General features: G+C 44.1%; 1 protein-coding gene across 1 annotated transcript; it reads left to right on the top strand.

The window, feature by feature from the left end:
* The first annotated feature begins 222 nt into the window (after nucleotides 1–222).
* ptges (prostaglandin E synthase) lies at nucleotides 223–21,966 on the top strand. Its single transcript, XM_063073612.1, has 3 exons — nucleotides 223–448; nucleotides 5,621–5,703; nucleotides 21,403–21,966. Exons 1-3 carry the CDS (start codon nucleotides 344–346, stop codon nucleotides 21,650–21,652), a joined length of 438 nt encoding a protein of 145 aa, XP_062929682.1. The 5' UTR covers nucleotides 223–343; the 3' UTR covers nucleotides 21,653–21,966.
* The last annotated feature ends 270 nt before the right edge of the window (nucleotides 21,967–22,236 follow it).

Genomic DNA, 22,236 nt, shown 5'->3' with positions numbered 1-22,236 from the left:
TCACTGAGTTCCTCCACTTTCTTGGAGAAACCAGGGGGTACAGAAGTTGGGACCTGGAGCGACAAGTTGGTTGCGCCAGGATGAGCTTCGCCGGACGGAGCCTCAGCTGAGCCCGACACTCGGCAGCCCTGCGGGGCCCACACGGGGCGGGCGTTCAGCGGGGCGGGGGGGGGGGTTCGCAGAGTCGGAGAGGTGGAGCTTAAACACGCGAGCCTCCCCGTTCGGCCACACTTTCACCGCTGTTAACGGCAAGTACGCAGGTCCAGGTTACAGAGTGGGCGTGAGCAGCTGTACTTGGTTCACCTCCCTGCACGCTGGGTGTCGCTCAGTCTCTGGCGAAGGTATGGACCGTGCCGTATTCTCGTGGTTCTCCTTCTACAGCACCCTTCTCATCCTGAAGATGTATTCTGTGGCTGTCATCACCGGACAGCTGCGTCTCCGCCGCAAGGTGAGAATTGTAATATTAGACACCCAACTTGCCCGCCTTTCGACCAGGAATGCTGTCTTTTTAAAAAAAAACACGTAATAAGCGTCGATGTGTTTGTAGCATAATGGTATGTACTGCCCAAATAGAATAAACATTTTAAACTTCGAAAAGTTTGTTTCAGCGCCTTCACCTGTTATTAAGACATGTATTGATTATTTCCATTTAAGAAGTTTCGTGCGCCATTCTGGGTAAGTGTGAGGAGACTGTCCGTACTTTGCAGGAGCGAGTCGATGTGCTTCGTAGTAATGAACCCAGGGAGATCCCCTTTTCTGGCCACATTCCTCTGCGCCCCAATAGAGCACACAGGAAAGCGGTGCAATCCAGAACCGGGATTCCCTTCAGAAATCTGTTAGCAAAAATGAAAATGGACTTTACTGCTGGAGACATTGGGTTTGTTGATTCAGATATGCAACAATGTTCACGCTCTTAATCGCGGCCCTATATGTGGGGGGGAGAAAGGTTAAAAATTTGAAAGGGAATCTCTGCCAAAGTAACCATAGAAGTAAATGCCTGTTTATTGGTTAATGAGGGTACTTACCATATAGAACCACGTTTTACTGGACTTGGGGAGACGGGGTGGGGTTGAAAGTTAGCCATGTAATTTTTCATTTTACCCGTCTAAACTTTTGGCCACAGATCCTTTTCGCTCTTTCCCTGACTATAAATGGGCTTTCACGCAGACCACTAAGTTAATCCTTATTTGTCTTGGGGCACTTTTTTAGTGGTTCCATAAACGACTTAAAAAGCAACAGTGAAAAATACAGAAAAAAAAATTTGGACAGGAAGAAGCATTCTTTTCCTGAATCTACTTTGCCAATAAATATAATTTATGTCGATCTGTATCGCAAATCCAGTCACTCATTATAGCTGTTTTTGATGCTTTTATAAACCAAAAGGGTCTCCGAAGCAGATGGCAGTTCAATTCATTATTCGCCTATTTATTTGTAGCAACATCTGTGGGGGAAAACAAAAACTCTCAACTATCGCACCATATGCTTTCATATTACAGTGTAGACCATTAAGACATAGGAGCAGAATTAGGCCACTCAGCCCATTGACTGTTCTGCCATTCCATCGTAGCTGTTTTAACCCATTCTCCTGCCTTACCTCTGTAACCTTTAACACCTATATTAATCAAGAACCTATCAGCCTTCGCTTTAAATATATCAAATTTCTTGATTTCCACAGCAATCTGCGCCAATGAGTTCCACAGATTCACCTGATGTTCAGATGTGGTCTGTCTTTTTATACGTGCAGATCAGACGAGGCATAAATAATCATGACTAGGCATTTTTTTTCTCTGTTTTGCCCCATACAATGGTACAAAACACAGAATTCAGCCAGCGCGCATTTCTTTGAAACAGACAAGTTGTTTTTAATATGTTTAGTAGTTGTAAGAATCTAGAATAGTGGGACTGGCTGAAAGACCAGATGGGAAAGCTGCACCTTGGCAAGCTGCATAATGTAGTGTTTTTAAGTATAAAGTAGTAAAGCACAATTCCTCAAAGTAAAACATGATTTCACGTTCAGCTGGAGAATGAGACTCCGGGACAGGTTTGCTACTGAGGAGATTTGATGAAGGGTGAGGAGTTAGACAGAGAGGTTTAAGGGGCATGTTCCAAACCGAGGTCAGGGAAAATGAAGGAGAGGCTGTCAGCTCTGGAACTGGTGACACCAGAGTGGTCAGATATGAAGGAATGTGGTTCTCGGAAGGGTGTAGAGCTGGGTTCGATGGTAAGAGGTCAAAAAATTGAGAGGTTAATTAAGGAGCATTTAAGGTTTGCTGTTGGAGCAAGAAAAACTTTTATTACACCTTGGGGTCCGGTAGGACTGTGCAATGGTACATTAAATAATGCTGCTGGCTTACAAATCCAGTTGTTCCTATGCCCTTTCACGTCTCAATGAGTAGTGAGCTGGGCAATTATCCTCTACAGTAAATTTCCCCTCGTGTAGAAAAGCGTTAGACTCTGGGTGTTGGTGGGGGCATTGGAAGGCAGAGAGAAAAGAACGATGAATTTAAATAGCTACTTGATGCTTGGCATAGCCCCAATTGTGGGCTGCAGGCACTTTATGACTGTACAGGATAGGATTGTCGAAATATGGAAAAACTGAAAAATACGACGTCAATTCTTGAGATTAAGTTAGAGAAATTTCTGAAGAAAAGAAGACTAATATGGGAGCCATATGGAATTGTTTATGATTAACAGAAATGTTATTTAGGTTCTTAGAAGTAACATTGTGTGGACGAGCTGGAGTTTAAACTTGGATTTTCTCAAAGGGGTTTGAGAAGATTCATTTGATTGCAGAAAATAAAAGATCATGGTGTAGAGGGACACGTTGGCCTGGATAGAATAAATTAATTGAATACAATAGGATGGAGATTGTATTTTAGTTTGGGATGAGCAGGTCTGCATTATCAATCTAGGTTAGGGAAATGCGTCAATGCAGAGAAGGTCACTCCCTAAATTACTGGACGATTACCTGGAAAGGGTGGGCTGTTTTGTGAAGAGCGATGGGCTGTCCCAGTGGTCCACTGACCCCTCGGTTAATGGTAGGGGTCCATGTCTTAAAAAAGGTTGGCAACCCCTGATCTAAACCTTTATTTGCTGGAGTTTTAGAGTGAGAAGGGATTCAATTGAAACTGGCAAGATCCCAAAGGTTCTTCATGGTCTTTCTTTTTACTTTAATGGGTTCTATTGGATTTCTTTGTTTTGTGGCTGCCCGTAAGGAGACAAATCTCAAGATTGTATACAGTATATATACTTTGAACTTTGATAAGTTGGATAAATGAGGATGTTTCCTCTGTGAGAAAGTCGGGAACTTGGTCACTGTTTTAAAAATAAGGCCATTTAAACCAGCCGAGACAATGTTTTCTGAGGATTGTGGATTTTCGGAACTCCTCTTCCTTCAAGGGAAGTCTGTAAGCAAAGTCTGTAAGACTTTGTAAGCAAAGTCTGTGAATGTTTTTAAGGCAGAGGTAGGTAGATACTCTGTAAGCAAGGGAAAGACAGAAATGCAGAATTGAGGTTGCCGTCAGATTAACTGTAAGTAATGGAGTCGGCTTGAGAGGCTGAATGGCCTAATTTGATTGGTCCAGACAGTTTTTTCTTGGATCGTAGAACATTACAGTACAGGCCCTTCAGTCCATGATATTGTGCTGACCTTTTAACCCACTCCAAGATCAAGTTAACACTTCCCTCCGATGTAACCATCCATGTTTCTGTCATCCATGTGCCTATTTAAGAGTTTATTAAATGCCTGTAATGTATCTGCCTCCTCCACCACCCCTGGCAGGGCATTACATGCACCCACCACTCTCTTCTTGGGGAATTAAGATTACCTCTGACAATCACCCCCCCTCCCCCATGCTTTCTTCAAATCATCTTAAAATGATTATTGTCTACTGAATCCAGTGCTCCTGATCTACATCACTGAGACCTGTTGTAAACTGAGGCACCACTTCATGGAGCACCCCTGCAGCATATGCCGCAAGTGGGACTTCATGGTGGCCAATCATTTCAATCCCCATTCCTGTTCCGACGTGTCGATCCATGCCTCCTCTGCCAAGATGAGCCCATGCTCAGGGTGGAGGAGAAACGCCTTGTATTCCATCTATGTACCCTCCAAAAAATTTCACCCCCCCCATTCCTCACTCTGATTTTTACTCTATCTCACCTGCCTAAATCTTCCCCTGGGTCCCCTCCCCCTTCCCTTTCTCCTATTGTCCACTCTCCTCTCCTATCAAATTCCTTCTTTCCCTTGGCCTTTCCCACCCACCTGGCTTCACCCACCACCTTCCAGTCAGCCTCCTTCCCCTCTCTTCCCCCCCCCCCCAGCTGCTTAATTTGGGCATCTCCCTCGCCCCCTTCCCTCGCAGTCCTGAAGAAGGGTCTTGGCCCGAAACGTTGACTGTTTACTCTTTTCCATAGATGTTGCCTGACCTGCTGAGTTCCTCCAGCATTTTGTGTGCGTGGTGCTTTGGATTTCCAGCATCTGCAGATTTTCTTGTGTTTAAAAAGTATTGGCCTTTTCTGGCTCAGAATACATCTCTGGCTGTCCACTCAACCTAATCCTTTTATCATCTTGTATAGCCGTATCGTCATCTCTGATCCTGCTTCACTCCAAAGATAAAAACACTTGCTCCTCATTAGACATGCTCGCTTGTCCGGGCAGCACTGAAATAGCATTTTGGCTGAGTTTTTCAATAGTTTGCTTGCTGAATACCTGCCTGATTGGAGTATTATCCCTTGATCTTACAGCCTGATGGAGTGATCCAGTCCGATTGATTTTTGCCCCCGTAATTTCAGTAGACAAAAATGCTGCCTCTCGAGTCACTGGCTACAGTTGAATCTGGAACTGCAGAACAGAAAAGCGATGATGACACACACACAATACTGGAGGAACTCAGCAGGTCAGGCAGCATCTGTGGTTCAGGCGGCAGGGTTAGCACAATGCTTTACCAGCGACCCAGGTTGAATTCCCGCCGCTGCCCGCAAGGAGTTGGTACTCTTTCCCCCCCCCCCCACCGTGACCGCGTGGGCTTCCTCCCACAGTCCAAAGGTGCATCAGTTGGTAAGTTAATGGGTGATTGTAAACTGTCCCGTGGTTAGGCTAGGATTAAACTGGGAGATTGCTGGGCAGCCTGGCTCAAAGGGCCAGATGGACCTACTCCACACTGTACATCAATAAATAAGTAATCAAACAGTCCAAGACCCTTCTTCAGGACTGGAATGGAACAGGGAATGCCAGAGTTAAAAGGACGGGGGTAGAGGAAGGAGGATAGGTGAAGACAAGGTCCCGGGAAGGATATGTGGCTGTGGCGCAAAACGTCGACAGTTTGTTCACTTCCATAGATGCTGCCTGGCCTGCTGAGTTCCTCCAGCATTTTCTGTGTGTTGCTGTGGATTTCCAGCACCTGCAGACTTTCTAGTGAAATTGATAATGAAGTGGGCTGTTGACGTGGATACATTATAAGCAATTAGATTTGGCCAGCGTGGTTCGTCTACGATTACAATCTCCCTACTGTGAGGAAACAACGTGCCAGAGATCATGTTGAAACAGTGACTTCTGATTTTGTTCTCAGTTTTAACCACAAAGTCACTCATCTGTGTTAACCTCCACGCCTCTCCCCAGGCCTTTGCCAACCCCGAAGATGCACTGAGGCACGGCGGTTTGGATTTTCATCGAACTGATCCTGATGTTGAGCGGGCCCAAAGGTATGGTTTCCCAAAGCTGAATTATAGAATGCGTCAGAAAATCTGCTGCGGCTGAAAAGGTTAATTCTCTTTTTTTATATATAAGCTGGCATTGTTCAGCTGGACGTGCTTTTTTCCCCATAGTCCTACAATTTTCTCCCTCTGCTTATTAACCTTTGTAGCTTTTGAAAGCAGAGTTTAAATCTGCCTCCACCGCTATCTCAGAAATTGCATTCCAGTTCACAACTCAGGGACCAGGAAAGAAACCCCTCGTATTGCTCTTGGCTTTTATGCTGTTCACAATACACAGGGGAAGCTTTTAGATTCAGTACAGACTGGGAGAGGAAATAACAAGTCTTTCATTTATCCAGCATGTGATGCTTCGTCTGTGTACTAATTAACGGAAAATTATTGTGAAGGAAGAATAGTGCAATTATTTTTCTTGTACGTTTCACCTAAATGTAAAACTGAGCCAAAGTATTGTCATGAAGAAGAAGAAGAAAGCCCTTAACTCCGAGTGGAGTCATCAGGACGCCATCATGACGGCGTTTTTTAGCAGGCTTTCTTATTTTTACGAGGCCGAGTTGCTAGTTCAACACTCAACCCAGCACGGATGGAGAGCATGCAAGGGGGCCAGCTGGATTCGAACTCGGGAGCCTTCGCTCCGAAGTCCGGTGCTGATGCCACTATGCCACCAGCTGGCTATTGTCATACCTGGCAGTAAATCTTTATTTTATCCGACTGGCTCTCGTGATAATTCTGGAACGTGCTTTTAAAATAACCTTTTTTTTTCTGCCCATACACTCAGTGGCCACTTTACTAAGTACCTCCTCTACCTAATAAAGTGGCCACTGGGTATATGTTCACGGTCTTCTGTTGCTGTAGCCTATCCACTTCAACGTTTGGCGAGTTGTGCATTGAGAGATGCTCTTCTGCACACCACTGTTGTAATGTGTGGTTATTTGAGTTACTGTTGCTTTCCTGTCAACATGAACCAGTCTGGCCATTCTCCTCTAACCTCTCTTTAACAAGGCATTTCACCCCCACAGAACTGCTCACTGGATGTTTTATTTTTTTTGTTTTTGCATCATCCTCTGCAAAACTCTAGAGTGTTGTGTGTGAAAATCCCAGGAGGTCAGCAGTTTCTGAGACATTCAAACCATCCCACCTGGCACCAACAATCATTCCATAGTCAAGGTCACTTAGATCACATTTCTTCCCCATTCTGATGTTTGGTCTGAACAACAACTGAACCTCTTGACCACGTCTGCATGTATTGACTTGCTGCCACATGATTGGTTGATTAGATATTTGCATTAATGAGAAAGTCTTCCTGCAGGGGTACCCAATAAAGTGACCATTGAGTGTATATTTGAATAAAAGAAGATGCAAGGACACCACACATCAATGATACGCTCTGAATGTTAATTGCTAACCTAATTTAAATAGTTTCCATCATAGTTCCCAGAGGGAATTAGTCTCCTTGAAATGAACCAGGCCAAGTTTTACATTAGTGAGTGTTGGAACTAGGGAGATCGAAATAGTTAGGTGATCTACTTGACGAAGTCCAGAATAGAGGAAAACGTCTTTCCGCTGGCTTTAAAGTGTAGTAATTGGAATGAGACTTTAAGGCTGTTGCACAAGCTTCAATAAGGGTTTTCAGCTCAAATCCCAATTGTCTGTTCTTTTTGGTGAATGCAGCAGGCCAGACATCATTTATTGGAAGAAGTACAGTCGACGTTTCAGGCCGATACCCTTCGTCAGGACTAACTGAAAGAAGAGCTAGTAAGAGATTTGAAAGTGGGAGGGGGAGGGAGAGATACGGAATGATAGGAGAAGATAGGAGGGGGAGGGATGGTGCCAAGAGCTGGACAGTTGATTGGCAAAAGGGATATGAGAAGATCATGGGTTATTTACCCCTCGATCGTGACCAAACCAAGGAGCACCAGGCCATTGTCTCCCACACCATCACCGACTTTATCCGCTCAGGGGATCTCCCACCCACTGCTACCAACCTTACAGTTCCCACACCTCACACTTCCCGTTTCTACCTCCTACCCAAGATCCATAAACCTGCCTGCCCTGGTAGACCTATTGCCTCTGCTTGCTCCTGCCCCACCGAACTCATTTCTGCATACCTCGACACGGTTTTATCCGCCCTTGTTCAATCCCTTCCTACTTATGTTCATGACACTTCTCACGCTCTAAAACTTTTTGATGATTTTAAGTTCCCTGGCCCCCATCACTTTATTTTCACCATGGATGTCCAGCCCCTATATACTTCCATCCTCCATCAGGAAGATCTCAAAGCTCTCCGCTTTTTGGATTCTAGACCAAACCAGTTCCCCTCTACCACCACTCTGCTCCGTCTAGCGGAATTCAGGGCCCCAGACAGTCCTTCCAGGTGAGGCGACACTTCACCTGTGAGTCTGCTAGGGTGATATACTGCGTCTGGTGCTCCCGATGTGGCCTTCTATATATTGGCGAGGCCCGACGCAGAGTAGGAGATCATTTCACTGAACACCTACGCTCTGTCCGCCAGAGAAGGCAGGATCTCCCAGTGGCCACACATTTTAATTCCACGTCCCATTCCCATTCTGACATGTCTATCCACGGCCTCCTCTACTGTAAAGATGAAGCCACATTCAGGTTAGAGGAACAACACCTTATATTCCGTCTGGGTAGCCCCCAACCTGATGGCATGAGCATTGACTTCTCAAACTTCCGCTAATGCCCCACCTCCCCTTCGTACCCCATCCATTATTTATTTATATACACACATTCTTTTTCTCTCTCTCTCCTTTTTCTCCCTCTGTCCCTCTCACTCTACCCCTTGCCCATCCTCTGGGCTCCCCCCCCGCCCCTTTCTTTCTCCCTGGGCCTCCTGTCCCATGATCCTCTCATATCCCTTTTGCCAATCAACTGTCCAGCTCTTGGTTCCATCCCTCCCCCTCCTGTCTTCCTCGACTAACCCTCCCCCCAACATCCTTTCCATGTCTGCTCTATCTAGGTCTTTAAATACGGGATAGGTTCCAATGAGATCCCCCATCCTCATTCTTAGCCCACTTACTGAGCTTATGAAGATCCTTCTGTGATCCCTGCTAGCCATCTTTAGTCAGTGACACCATCCATCACTGACTAGATCAACTAGTCTCAGCGTCACTGAAATCTTTGAAAGTCACCTTGTGTGATCCACCACTGAGTCAACCTGGCCTCTGCCAATTATAATCAAATGAGATGGCAGGAATGAATCAGAAATGTATGCTAATTATGGCAGCTTTATCAAGGGGCAAATTGAGGAATACAAAAGGATATTGGTTAAATGAGAATCAAGTAATTACTTCACGAAAATATAAACAAAAGGAAGAAAAAGAGCAGACACAAACACGAAGAAATCTGCAGGTGCTGGAATTTCAAGCAACGCACATCAAAGTTGCTGGTGAACGCAGCAGGCCAGGCAGCAACTCTAGGAAGAGGTACAGTCGACGTTTCGGGCCCAGACACTTTGTTAGGACTAACTGAAAGAAGAGCTAGTAAGAGATTTGGAAGTGGGAGGGGGAGGGGAGATCCGAAATGATAGGACTAGAAGGACTTCCCCTTAGAACAGAGGTGTGGAGGAATTTCTCAGCCAGAGGGTGGGGAATCTGTAGAATTAGCACAAATTGCGTGAAGAAGGCAGGGGAATGAGGTTGAGAGGGATAATAAATCAGCCATGGTGGAATGGTGGTGTAGAATCCATGGGCCAAATGGCCTAATTGTGTTCCCGTGTTTTATGGCAGCGGTCTCCAACCTCCAGGCCGTGGACCGGTACCGGACCACAAAGCATGTGCTACCGGGCCGGGAGGAAACGATACGATTTGGCGATATGAATCAGCTGCACCTTTCCTCATTCCCTGTCACGGCCACTGTTGAGCTTGAATGCATGCGAGCTCATCACGCATGCGAGCTCATTACCTGCGAGTCATCCATGTCATTGTGCAAGGAGATCAACTCCTCGAGCTTGCAAATGACGGCAGGCTGAAAAGTATGTTTGACATAACATTTCTGCCGGCATTCTGGATCAAAGTCAAAGTCAAATATCCTGAGGTAGCCAGGAAAGCACTGAAAACGTTGCTTCCGTTTCCAACATATCTCTGCAATGAATGCAACGAAAACTCAATTGCGGAATAGACTGGACATAAGGAACCCCCTTCGAGTATCGCTGTCTTCCATCACTCCTCCATAGGACCGTGTTGTTGCAGGGAACAAGTATTCAGCCCAGGGCTCCCACTGATTCGGCGATATTGGTGTGTTGCAATGATTTTATGTTCATACGGGGGAAATATGTGCTGTGTGTTTAATATCCAAATGTTACTTAAAATGTTATGATGCTATTGACTTATAACCATAGAACAATTACAGCACGGAAACAGGCCATCTCGGCCCTTCTAGTCCGTGCCGAACGCTACTCTCACCTAGTCCCACCGACCTGCACTCAGCCCATAACCCTCCATTCCTTTCCTGTCCATATACCTATCCAATTTTTCTTTAAATGATAATATCGAACCTGCCTCTACCACTTCTACTGGATGTTCGTTCAACACTTACTTCAAGTTCCCCTGTCCTCCCCTGATAATTGACTTATCACTGTATTCATGCGAGGAAAATATACGCTGTGTGTTTAATGTTAAATTCGTTAGATAAACCCTTTTAGAAATGAAATTGAGTGTATTAGCCACTTATCACCCATATTCCGGTCGTGATTAACACCCCCCCCACCCCCCGAACACAATCGCCAAAAATGATTTGTAGAAAAAAATCGGCACATACACGAATGCGCAAGTCACGCATGCGTACACAGGTGCCCGCACAAGGCTTCATGGTCATTGTAGTCTTTCTCAGGGTAAACACAACGTATTTGACTGCTACTCTTGTCCGTTGGCAACCCTACCCCTCCCCCACCCCCCGGGGTTGGCTGGTCCACCAGAATATTGTCAATAATAAACCGGTCTGCAGTGCAAAAAAGGTTGGGGACCCCTGTTTTATGGAATGGCAAGTTGTTGCATTTTGGGATGACAGATGAGGGTAGGACTTTGATAATGAACAGTAGAGCCTGGGGGCTGTTGTAGAACAGAGAAACCGAGGGAAACAAGTGCATGGCTCCCTGACAGTGGTGTACTGAGTAGACAGGATGGCGTAGCAGGCTTTTGGCACTCTTATCTTCATCAGACGGTGCATTGCATATAGGATTTCGGATGTTATGTTGCATTTGCGTAAGATGTTGGTAAAGCTGTATTGAGGAATATTGTGTTCAGTTTTGGTCACCATCTTGTGGATTAGATACCATTAAACTGGAAAAGGTGTAGAGAATATTTCCCTGCCATTGCTGGGACATGAGGGGCTGAGTTATGAAGGGAGACTGAGCAGGCCAGGACGTACTTCATTGAAGAATAAAGGGTGATATTACAGAGGTATATAAAATAATGAGGGACAGAGAGAGAGTGAATGCACATAGTATTTTTCCCAGGGTAGAACTGGCAAAGAGCGTTTGGGTTTAAGGTGAGAGGGGAAATATTTAAAATGGATCAGAGGGGCAAATTCGTGCACACGGCCTAGCATATATGGAGCAAGTTGCCAGAGGGTGTGGATGAGGTGACCGCATTTTTTTGATAAGTGCATAGATTAAAAAGGTTCAGAGGGATATGGGCAAAACATGGGGAAATGGAACTAGCTTGGGTGGGCAACTTGGTCAGCATAGATGTGTTGTGATGGAAGGCCTTTCTCGTGCAGTATTATTTTGTGATTCATGATGCTGTATGACTTAAACAGCAATCATCCAATACTGAGAACGTCATGTGTCTGATGCCCTACTCTTTCCCAGCTGTTGAGGTCACCATTTTGAGAGGTATGGTGACCTCACCATGAGGTCATTAATTTGAGAGTTATGGAGTAGCCCAAGCAAATATCTGCATTTTGTAGATGACACCACTGGATCAATAGCATATTAGTATTGTTGGAATATATGTTTAGGGTGAAAATGAAACCATTTAAGCGGTTGCTTTGACTTGGGTGGTGGTGAGCTTAATGTTGAAGCTGGACTTAACCAGGCAAATGGAAAGTGCTTCGTCACACTCCTGATTTGGATATGGAGGGATGTACATATGGATAAGGGGAATAGCTTTAGGGTGCTAATATTGAAGGAAAAGCTGTCCCCAGTATTTCCAAGATGCCTTCTGTATTATTGAAACATCCATTTTTGAATTACATGATGGTCAAATGGTCCAATTCAATATCAGGGAATGTATACACCCTGAAATTCTTACTCTTCACAGATATCCACGAAACAAAAAAAAAACCCATGGAATGAATGATAGATACATCAGAACTCTGAAGCCCCCTTTGCCCTTCCTCTCATCGCACAAGCAATAGCAGAAGTGCCCTCCCCCACCCCCGTGCCAGCAGAAGTAACAACAAGTAAACAACACCAGACCCTTTTCATCCACTTGGTGAATGCAATTGCTTGTGTTCCGCGCATTCTTCTTTTAGCACTCTTCAACATTCAGCTCTTTCTGTGGTGTTCCACAATATATCACTGTTACTTGCAACAGTTACTTTATGTGCAAGATATAAAGAGAAGTAGTCCAAGTTTCTCACTCTAACCAGTCTCTTAAGTTTTATTATTGGATTTTTTTTTAGCTTAATAGTTAGTCCCTTAGGATCAACTCCAGCACTTCCCTCGGCCCGTCTAATGAAATCATTTAAGACTTATGGAGACTGTCATGTAATCCCTCCACCCATTTGTTTCAAGGGATGAGTCTCAGCCTTTTGGTCTTCCTTCATAATTTTAGCCCATTACATCGGGTATTTTAAAGATCCTTGCACCTTTTTTCGGAATCTCTACGCTCATTTTTGCAACATGGAAGCAAGATTACACAATGCTCCAAATATGGTCAAACCAAGGTTATCAGCAAGTTAACCAGTCTCTGAGGTAGAAATTCATCCGACATTGTATGAGTTAAATGTGCAAGCTAATAATTTGCAAAATGTTTTAATTGCATCCCAGATGTGGAATTCCAGTTGCATTACTGTGTTATGAGCTCAGTGAAGGTGAATGATGTTTCTCCGTTTAAGCCTCTAGAGGTGAAGTGCCTTTAAGATTGAAACTTCTCCTCGTGGCAAAATGATTTATGATAGTTCCCTTGACTAACTCCATTTCTGACCCCATTCGGCTCCCGTTTAAAGCCATTAAAGCTGTGACTCACATTACAGAATAAATATTACTAACTCTATCTCTCTATGTCTCAATGCTGAATTACGAAAGAGCAATAGGATTAGATGATGTTGGAGAAGAACTGCTTATAGATACATTTTTACAATGTGACAGAGCATAACCTTTAACACAAAACTGAGGCAGCAACAAACATTTAGTTATTGTGGATGAGGTCTAACAGAAATTCAAAGCCAACTTTTCTGTTGGGCAACCGCAGGGATCTGTTGAAAAGTTCAAAGTTCATATGTCACCGTATACAGCTCTGAGATTTGTTTTCTTGCGGGCATACTCAGTAAATCCAATAATCATAATGAAAGGCCATACCCAATAGAGCGGATAACCAGCATGCAATAGACAACAAACTCTGCAAATGCAAAAGAAATTAAAAAAAGAAATAATAACAGTGAATAAATAAGCAATAAATATAAGGAACATGAGATGAAGAGTCCTTGAAAATGAGTCCATTGGTTACTGGAGCAGTTCAGTGATAGGCAAGAGAAGATGAGTGAAGTTATCCCCTCTGATTCAGAGTCTGATGGTTGAGGGGTATTAACTGTTCCTGAACCTGGTGGTGTGAGTCCTGAGGCTCCTGTACCCCCTTCCTGATGGCAGCAGTGAGAAGAGAACATGACCTGGGTGGTGTGGGGGTGGGTGGTTTCTGATGTTGGATGTTGCTTTCCTGCGACAACACTCCATGTAGATGTGCTCAATGCTTTGGGAGAGCTTTACCCATGATGGACTGAGCCATATCCATTACTTTTTTAGGATTTTCTGTTCAAGGCCATTGGTGTTTCTGAACCAGGCTGTGACGCAGCCAGTCAATACACTGTCCACTGCACATTGATAGAAGTCTGTCAACGTTTTAGACAGACTGTGTTAGTGAAAAAGACACAAAACAGCGCCTTTTTCACTGCAGACAGTTGAAGAAGTTTGGTATGGGCCCCCAAATCCTAAGAACTTTCTACAGGGGCACAATTGAGAGCACCTTTGTTTCAGCCAACGTCTGTGGTGTCACCAGCAAACTTAAATATGGAGCTATGCTTAGCCTCACAGTCATAAGTATAAAGTGAGTAGAGCGGGGGGGCTAAACACATATCCGTGAGTTCCACCTGTGCAGATAGAGATTGTGGAGGAGATGTTGTTTTCAATCCGAACTGACTGGGGGCTGCATCTGAGGAAATTGAGGATCTAATTGCACAAGGAGGTATTGAGGCCAAGGCATGGTTTAAGAATAAGGGGTAGGTCATTTAGGACAGAGTTGAGGAGGAACTTCTTCTCCCAGAGAGTTGTGGAGGTGTGGAACGCGCTGCCTCAGAAGGCAGTGGAGGCCAATTCTCTGGATGCTTTCAAGAAGGAGCTAGATAGGTATCTTATGGATAGGGGAATCAAGGGTTATGGGGACAAGACAGGAACCGGGTATTGATAGTAGATGATCAGCTATGATCTCAGAATGGCGGTGCAGGCTTGAAGGGCCGAATGGTCTACTTCTGCACCTATTGTCTATTGTCTTGAAGCTTATTGATTAATTTTGAGGGGATGATGGTATTGAATGCTGAGCTGTAGTCGATAAAGAGCATCCTGATGTACCCACCTTTGCTGTCTAGATGTTCCAGGGTTAAGTGAAGAGCCAATGAAATGGCATCTGCTGTGGGCCTGCTGCTCCGGTAGGCACATTGGAGGGGGTCTAAGTCACTTCTTGGCCAGGAGTTTAAGTTTCATCACCAACTTCTCAAAACACTTCATTACCGTGGATGTACTGTTGTTGCTACTGGATGATAGTCATTGGGGCAGGTGGCCACGTTCTTTTTAGGCATTAGTATAAGTGGAACCTGCTTCAAGTAGGCGGGTATCTCAGGCTGCCAGAGCGGGAGGTTAACAATATTGGTGAACACTCCAGCCGTTGATCGGCACAGGTTTTTAATTCTCGGCCAGGTACCCCATCTGGGCCGGATGCCTTCCATGGGTTCAGCCTCCTGAAGGATGTTCTTGCGTCCTCTTCAGAGACTGAAGTGATGGGGGTCTTCGGGGGCTGTGGGGGTCCGTGACGGTTTCTCCAGGCTTTGATAGTCAAAGCGAGCATAGAGGTCATCTGGAAACAAAGCCAATTTTTCATTAATATAATGAAAATATAATATGTGGAGGGCAACAAAAGCAGCGCAGCAGCATCGGGGGAATAGCTGAATCAGCTGTTGAACAGCCATAAGCAACGACAGGCTTTCAGTCTCCCCCTCCTGTGCTGTGTTATGATTAAAAGGTTACGATACGCTGTGTTTGTATTTTACTTTTGTTTTAGGTTTATGTAAGGTATATTTTTTAAAAAATCAGCATTGCAGACTTGTTCTGGTGTTAGATTTTCATCAGCAGTGTCATTTTGTAAGGTGCAAAAGCGATCAGCATCGCACACTTGTTCTGGTGCTAGATTTTCGTGATCAGCAGACGCTTTAAAAACTTAATGCTGTGCCTTTTCTTAAATTTCTGCAACCACCCTGCTGAATATTAACAACTACCTTCAACTTTCAGCTCGTCTTGATAGATCTTTGCTTGTAACACAATCAGCCCACGGTGAAGTGGCGCATGTTCACTCCGATGCTGATGATACACGGTTGAGATCTTCATTTTTTCACTTTCTGCAGTGCCTTTCTATTTTTCATTAGTTTCTGTTTATTACATTTGTGAGGTCACTTCTCATTACTGTCTGCGACGTAAAGATCTGCACATCGCCTGGGTGTCTTCCCAGCATATTGTGTAATTTTCCATTTGAGAATCGTGTCAACGCTCAAAAAAAAGAAAATTGGATTTCAGAGGTTTTTGGATTTTTGAATTTCAGGTAAGGGGTGCTCAACCTGTAATTGTCTTTGGGACACGTGACACGTTCCTCTGTTAATAAGGTTCAAGGATAACGAAAGACTGATTGCAAAGCAAATGGGGTGTTATATATGTAGCCCCCCTGGCCACCCTGAGGGTCGCTCGGCACGCTGTTGTCTAGGGAAACAGCCTCGGCCAAACTGGGTAATTAGTTTGTGTGGATGCTGTGTGATGTACCTCACCCCGCCCAAATAACAGACAATACACCAGATACGATTAAATGATTTACAATTTATAGATATTACTGGAACTATATAATTAATAGAGAATAAAATATAAAAGGAAAATAAAAGGCGCCACACTTAGCGAAGTTCAATCTCTTCATGCACAAAACAGTTGGAGCTCAAGAACCTTCTTCTTCACCCTGCGACCGCTCGGACCACCTCGACCGGCCGCTTGGGACCAACAACGGTGGTCGACCAGACGTTCCACATGAGTCCGTCTCTGTCTCCTCGCCGAATGCCCTCCTCGGGGTCCCACCTTCTCCCCATATCCCTTCATGCCCTGACTAATCAAGAATCTATCAGCCTCTGCCTTTTATCAAGATCCATCAAATGCTCTTCATATGACAAGCCTTTCAATCTGGAATGACTTTTGTGAACCTCCTTTGAACCCCTTCCAATGTCAGCACAAGAAAGGTGCTCATAACACTCCAAGTGAGACCTCGCCAGTGCTTTATAACACCGCAACTTTACAGACTTTTGTTTTCCTTGCATATGCAGAGAACTGAGGGATATGGACCATGAGCGGACTACAGGAGTGAGGTGTCATTAACTTGGTTTGGCACAACATCACAGGCTAAGCAACCTGTTCTGTGACCTACATTCTAGTTGGGGACACGACTGCAGATGCTGGAATCTGGAACACCAATCTGCTGGATGAACTCAGCGTGTTAAGCAGCATGTGCCAACAATCCCTTGTCAGAGGGTCAAGCTGATTGCTTCTTTTTCCTCTTGTTGATGCTCTGGTGAAAGCTCAGTGGGGTGGGAACAGGAAACCATTTGCAAATTTCCATCAACTTTCTGAACCTTTAACCTCCCAAAGCTTCTGATAGCACAACTGTTTTGACAAATTGTGACTTTGGCAACAACGGATAGGGAGCTTTTGGAAGAAGAGGTGGAAGAGTTGGAGAAGGACCGTTGGCTTCCACAAGCCTGTTTTGTTGACCGCCACTTTCCTGTTCTAACTCATGACAAAATATCTATCCTAGTTATACTCGTCTCCCCACAGCTCTTTGAGGTAAAGAATTCCATTGTCTCTCCACTGCAGAAAAAAAATCCTTTTCATCTTTGTCATTGGGCAACTGTTAACTCTTTGAGTTTGCTCCCTAGTTGAAGGTTCTCACCTGCAGGCATCAGTCCTGACAGAATTCCCCACGGAACTCTGTATAAACTGAGGTGTACGGGCCACAACTGAGAACTTTAGAAGTGTTGATTACAAGGAGAAAGAAAGCATTTTGGCAACAGGAAGATCTCAGCGAGCATGGGTGAGGCAAATGGAATTCAATATGGAGAGGTGTGAGAGAATGTGCTTGAGAGCAAATGTAGTCAAGAAACAGACAATGAAAAGCCGGATTGTAGGAAGTAGATGAACGCCAGTCCCAGAATCGCTGACTGGTCGATAAGGCATGTACACTGAAGGGCTGCGTGGCAGTGTAGAGATTAGTGTAAAGCTATACAGCACCAGACATGGGTTTCAATTTCCACTGCTGTTTGTACGTTCACCCCCGTGACTGCCCAAGCTTTCTCCAAGGGACTCCAGTTTCCTCCCACGTTCTAAAGGTGTCTCGGTTATTGAGTTGTAGGCATGCTTTGTTGGCACTGGAAGCATGGTGACTCTTGTGGGCTGACCCCCAGCACATCCTTGGTCTGTAGGGGTTGTTGATGTAAATGATGTATTTTACTGTATGCTTCAGTGTACATGGACAAATAAAGCTAATCTTTTTTTTAAAAAAGAGGGATCTTCATCTTAAACGGACTCAAACTTTTCTTTTTAGTGGACTCTGCATTGAATACAGGAGCACTGTAGTCATAATGGGTATAAATAAAAGTTAACAGGACCATAGCTTGAGGTTTCATGTGCAGTTTAACTCATCTTGCTGCTGGAAGAATGGTGATAGCATTACAGAGGGCGTGGAGTGAATTTAGGACGATGCTTACTTGGGCAGGAGCTATGAAATATTGCCTCCAGGGCTGGTGAATGTGTTTTTAAAAAATAGTTGTCACATACCATATAGGATTACCATTTAATTCTTTAAACCCCATCCATAATAAAAAGATATGTTCTGATATTGTTACTGTGAAGTGAAGCAGTGAATGATTTTTTTACAACCCTGGAGCAGTGAGATGTTTTCATAGGAAGCATCTTGGCACCAGGTAGATGCTGTGAAAACAAGTGATGTTGGACGATGCATTTTGAATTCCTTGTTGATCTGTTACAGGATGTTTGGATAGTAAACAGTTGGGACAGAGGCATTGGCTTCATTCTGCTAATACTTTTTTTCTGTCATTGTTTCAGTAATATCCAGTAATAATACCAATAATAATGGTAAATATGGTATGTAGTTTAGTGCCTTCATGAATATCCATGTAAGTCATTGTTCTCAATGATGAGCTTGGTCAAGTTGAATTATAGGAGTAGACTTATTGAGGAAAACAATACACACATAGCTCTCAAAACAGTCAATACAAGCCAGATATAAAACATTTGTCACCGTTTGTGCGGCAGCAGAAGTCTCACTGGAGGTAAAATACGTTTAATTTCCTTTCCTCAATCTATTATGAATATGCGCCAAATCTTATAACTTCACATTCACATTTTTTGTGCTGTCTTTGAGGTATAGTAACAATACTATTAAAAATAACAATTTCTAAATTGCCATTTAAAAAGATTGCTAATTTTTGAGCAGGTTTTCTAAATGCTTCATTGATTTCAATCTGCCTCAGTTATTTTTTTAATTAATATTAAATCAGAGATTACAAGTAAATAAGCAACAGGACTCGTTCTTTTTCATTAAAGTGCATAATTATTGCTACTAAGTTACTAATCAATGATAATATCTGCTCAAAATTACCACAGCACACAAGAATTTTTTTGAAGATGATTGCCAATCAAGACACACACTTATTTTAAACATAAATGAAACCACCCTGTGGTGGTTTCATTTTCGATGAGGTATACAAAACTGATGCCTGAATGAGAATCTGTTACCCTTGGTAAGTAGGGGTATACATTTGCTCAATGATAGGATTAAAGAGTTCAGAAGCAATTTGACTCAGCAAGTGGGAGGGTTTGTTACAGCTGCACGATGAGGTTTAAACGAGAGTTGCGGGGGTGGGGGGTGGGGACCAAAGTGCTAGAACAGTTGGTAGAGAAGTTGAGGAGGCAGATGTTGGTAAGACCTCAGACAATGTCAGGAATCAAAAGGTTGAGCATGGTGTGACTAGTATTCTGAGCTGCATGCGCAAGTATCATAGTGAAGAAGTATTTCAATGCGAGAAGTATCATAGGAGTGGTGGATGAGCTCGGGGCATGAATCAACAGCTGGAACTATGACATTGTAGCCATTAGTGAGTTGCAGGAGGGACAGGACTGGCAGCTCAGTACCCCAAATGACAGCGCAGGAGGGATTAAAGGAGGCGAGGTGGCATTATTATTCAGGAAAAATGTCAGGGTAGTGCTCTGTTAGGACAGACTGAAGAACTTGACTTGTGAGGTGAAATGGTTGGAACTGAGAAATAAGAAAGGTATGAGCATGTTAATGGGGCTATATTACAGACCACCCAACAGTCCTAGGGATTTAGAGGGACAAATTTGTAAAGCGATCACAGACTGTTGCAAGAAATATAAAGTTGTTATAGTAGGTGATTTTAACTTTCCACATATTGACTGGGAATCCCATGCTGTTAAAGGAGAAGGTGGGATAGAGTTTGTCAAATGTGTTCAGGAAAGTTTCCTTCATCAGTTTATAGAAGTCACAATGAAAGTGCATGCGATACTGGATTTGCTTTTAGGGAATGAGACAGGGCAGGTGCCAGAAGTTTGTAATGGAACACTTTGCATTCAGTGACCACAATGCCGTTAGTTTCAAAGTAGATATTCAAAAAGACAGGGCTGCCCGTGGGTTGAGGTTCTAAATTGGAGAAAGGCCAATTTTGATGGTACCAGAAATGATCTGGCAGGTGTGGATTGGGACAGGCTGCTTTTTGGCAAAGGTGTACTTGGAAAGTGGGAGGCCTTAAAAAAACAAAATTTTGAGAGTACAAAGCTTGTATGCGTCTGTCGGAATAAAAGGTAAAGATAATAAGTGTAGAGAAGACATTCATTTGGCAGTGATCGACGTTGGTTGTCACATCTCCAGAAACCGAATGCATTTCTTAACTGTGGGTGTGACTGATACAATTTAGACTTATAGTTTTTTTTTGTCTTGCCACGCTGCCAAATGAATGTCTTCCTGCCTTGTTAGACATGAAAGAAACTCGGGTTGTAGAAGTATTCATCAATCAAATGGAATATCTGTACTGGGCATTCAGTCATGTTCAGCTTTTGTCAGGCCACGTCTTGCGTCTAAATAGGGTTAATTTGTCCTTTCACCCGGGGGCTTGCTTAGAGAGCTTGAATAATAATCCAGGCCACTTCCCTTCAGGCATGAACTTGCGTAGATATTGTAACAAGGACAGATTAAGTGACAAAAAATGGGAATTGGGGAAGTAATGGGAAAATGGGGTGTCTGGACCAGAGGTTTCCCAACTTTCTGACTGGAAGCCATACTTGTTATCACATGGTAGGGCACCCTGCGGCTGTCTGATGACCAGGCCTCGTCAGGTATCAGAGATGGAGAGGGTCAGCAACTTAAATTCTTAGTATTATCATTCCAGAGGACCGGTCCTGGGTCCAGCCTGTAAGTTAAACTACAAAGAAAGCACAGCTACACCTCTACTTCCCTGGAAGTTTCAGCATGACATCTAAAACTTTGACAAACTTGTATAAATATGTGGTGGAGAGTCTATTGACTGGCTGTGATGCCTTTGAATGGAAAATTCTACAAAAAGTAGTGGATATAGCCCAGTCCATCACTGGTCAAGCTCTCCCCATCATCAAGCACATCTACACAGTGTTGTCACAGGAAAGCAGCATCCATCATCGAGGACCCCCAATACCTAGGTTATGCTCTCTTGGGCAAGGTGTAGCACCTGCTTAGCCCCCCCCCCCCCGATCAGGGTCTTGTGAAGCTAAGGGAGCAGGCGGCAGATGGTCATATGAGCAGCCAGTGCAGATCACAAATCCTGGTTATGTGACCACTGACACCAGGCAGACAATCTGTGAAGAGTACTGATAATGGCTGGGGTCACCTGTCTGGTAAAGAACACTGCCCAGAGAAGGCAATGGCAAGCCACTTCTGTAGAAAAAGTTGCCAAGAACAATCATGGTCCTGGAAAGACCACAGTTGCCTACATCATTCAACACAGCACATAACGAATGGATGGGTGGGTGCTTTGACTGCACATTATGGGATGGTGGAGGCATTACGAGAGAGGTGTTCAAAAGGCTTTTATGCTGGTGCATTGAATGAATAGCAATTTGATTTTATTTTCCTTCTCCAACAGAATGCATCGCAATGATATGGAAAACATCTTTCCTTTCTTGTTCCTTGGTGCTGTCTACTCGCTGATGGAGCCCAACCTCTACGTTGCCCACATCCATTTTCTGGTCTTCTTTGTGGCTCGTTTGGTCCATAGCATTGCCTACCTGTATGCTTTGAAAGCTCCGACCCGTTCACTAGCTTACAGCATTGGACAAATTCCCTGCGTATCCATTGCTCTGCAGATCCTTGTCAACATCGTAGCCCATTGGTAGACCCATCCTGACGACGTCGTGGCACACATTGCAGCCCATTGGTAGACCCAACCTAAAGAGATTGCAGCCCATTGGTTGATCCAACCTAAAGACAATACCCTTGGGCATATTATTGCTAGAGATCGATTGGACCCAAGACTGGAAAAACACGTGATTGTGATGTTGCTTGCACTTTATAGATTTGGGAGCAGTTATGATGCAAAGTTTTGCTTCAGTATATATACAAAGATGTTAAAATGAAGTACTGCTTTACTTGACCATGTTTATCTGCAAGATTGCCAACAACTGCTACAAAAGTAAAATATTTACCTCTATCATTTGCAAACTATTTAAAGTTTGTTTTCTTCCAATAAGTAATTGATTGGTGGCCATCCATCCGAATCTTTGCATCACGTCCAAGTTGCAGGTGGAATGATGCCAGCATACCCTCCTGACGTATTGCCCTCTGGACTGGGAGGGGTACTTTTCCTCAAGGTTGAATAGTGTTTATCTTGTGTCTCAGTGCAGCAGGGGTGGGAAGTATGAAACAAAGGCAGGAAACACAGGCTGGAAGTGTCTGCAAATCAGGCAGCAGCATTGCGGTA

The sequence above is a fragment of the Mobula hypostoma genome, chromosome 21 (assembly GCF_963921235.1).
Source record: "Mobula hypostoma chromosome 21, sMobHyp1.1, whole genome shotgun sequence".
Lineage (NCBI taxonomy): Eukaryota > Metazoa > Chordata > Chondrichthyes > Myliobatiformes > Myliobatidae > Mobula > Mobula hypostoma.
Note: the sequence above shows the minus strand (reverse complement) of the source record. Positions and strands in the feature narration are given on the sequence as shown.

Coding starts and splice junctions, on each gene's coding strand:
- ptges (XM_063073612.1), top strand. CDS start 344: ATGGACCGTGCCGTATTCTCGTGGTTCTCCTTCTACAGCACCCTTCTC. Junction 449..5,620: donor AGCTGCGTCTCCGCCGCAAG/GTGAGAATTGTA, acceptor GCCTCTCCCCAG/GCCTTTGCCAACCCCGAAGA. Junction 5,704..21,402: donor GATGTTGAGCGGGCCCAAAG/GTATGGTTTCCC, acceptor CTTCTCCAACAG/AATGCATCGCAATGATATGG.